This window comes from Alternaria atra (assembly GCF_907166805.1).
Source record: "Alternaria atra isolate CS162 genome assembly, contig: 25, whole genome shotgun sequence".
In the NCBI taxonomy this organism is placed as follows: Eukaryota; Fungi; Ascomycota; class Dothideomycetes; order Pleosporales; family Pleosporaceae; genus Alternaria; species Alternaria atra.
Genome location: NW_025091323.1, coordinates 5,705,757 through 5,707,298, shown reverse-complemented (window position 1 = coordinate 5,707,298; position 1,542 = coordinate 5,705,757). Strand labels below are relative to the sequence as shown.

Below are 1,542 nucleotides of genomic sequence, written 5' to 3'. Positions count from 1 at the left end.
TTAGAAGTCGGACTCGCCCTCGAGGAGGTCGAGCTCCTCCTCCTGGTCGTCTTCCGTGAGGGCGGGCTGGTTGCGGGCAGCCTCACGCTTGCGGGCAGCGGCACCGTTGATACCAGCGTTGGAGGCAGGTGCAGCGCCGTTTGCGACTCCAGTGGTTGATCCTGTGGTAGCACCGGTGGCACCAGTGGCACCTGTGGCTCCGGTAGCACCAGATTGAACGCCAGCTCCGGTCTGTTGAGTAGCACCGCCAGCGTTAGCGGCAGGAGCAGCACCGTTGGCACCAGCTCCAGTCTGAGTAGTAGCACCAGTTGCGCCAGTGGCACCAGTAGCACCGTTAGCAGCAGGAGCAGCAGGGGCAGCAGCAGCGGGTGCAACACCGTTGACAGCAGGGGCGGCGGCGGCAGGAGCAGCGGCGGCAGGGGCAGCGGCGGCGGCACCAGCAGCGGGAGCGGTGCCAGCGGTGGGAGCGGTGCCAGCAGCAGGAGCAGCAGCTGCGGCTCCGGCCATCTGAACAGGAACACAGCCACCGAAAGGTCCAGCACGAGCAGGGTTCTGGCAACGCACCATGCAGACGTTGCTCTGGCCTGCTACAGTACCTGTGCAGGTCATGCCAGCGGGCATAGAAACAGTCAGGGGAAGATCCTGCATCTGAGTGTCCCGGTTACGGCCACGGTCGTTACCCGGAAGGTTCTGGGTGACGGTGGCGGCCTGCCAGTTGGCACCGGTGGCAGTTGCGTCGACCATGCAAGTGTAAGGACCAGCACCGTCAGAGTTGACCTGATGGACAGTCATCATGACTTGACCACCAGCAGAGACCTGAGGAAGAGTGGCGCCGCTGAGCGCCATGACCTGAGCAGTACCAGCCTGGATGTCGTTGTCACCTGCACCAAGAGTCTCACCGCAGGTATCTGCGGCAGCGCCACGGAAACGAGTGGCATCCTGTTGGAAGGGGTTTCGGTTGGTACCGTCACGAGGAGTGGCAGGGTCGACACCAATAGCAGTACCGTTACCGCCTGCATCACCGGTAGCGCCAATGATAGCAGCGTGGCCAGCCACGAGCGAAGAGGAAGCCAAAAGGCTGAAGGAAACAATGGTGGTCTTGGAGAAGTACATGTTGATTTTGTTGATTATTGTCTGAACCGGTCAGAGAAAAGATTAGGTAGTAAAGTGAAGAGGTATTAAGTAGAAGGGAAGAGAAGTAGTGATTACTGTAGTTGCTGGGTTGGGAACCTGTGATGCTGGATGCTTTTCTTAGGTTGCGAAGCTGGTCGTCTTTATACATCCTCTGGTAGCATGGACTGGAACCGAGTGGGATGTTCGGCATCGTGACCTGCATCGACTTTGGTTAGTTGCAAGGTGGTGAGGCGCTCCGGTTTGGCCAAGACGTGAGAGCCTGGTAGGATAAGGTTTCAAACTTGTCGTGGTCTCGTAGAAACGCTGCATGAGTTGGTGGAGCTACTAGACGAAAACGTACGAAACATGGTTGCGGCAACATCATCCCCAGAAACATGTATGAAAAGTGCACAGCTCCAGATGACGGTG

The 1,542-nt window shown here is 58.4% G+C and overlaps 1 protein-coding gene across 1 annotated transcript; it reads right to left on the bottom strand.

The window, feature by feature from the left end:
- On the bottom strand, positions 1-1,113 carry ALTATR162_LOCUS6952 (uncharacterized protein; the record flags this gene model as incomplete). Its single annotated transcript, XM_043314578.1, has 1 exon — positions 1-1,113. The coding sequence occupies one exon, from the start codon at positions 1,111-1,113 to the stop codon at positions 1-3; it is 1,113 nt and encodes a 370-aa protein (XP_043170513.1).
- Between the last annotated feature and the right edge of the window lie 429 nt (positions 1,114-1,542).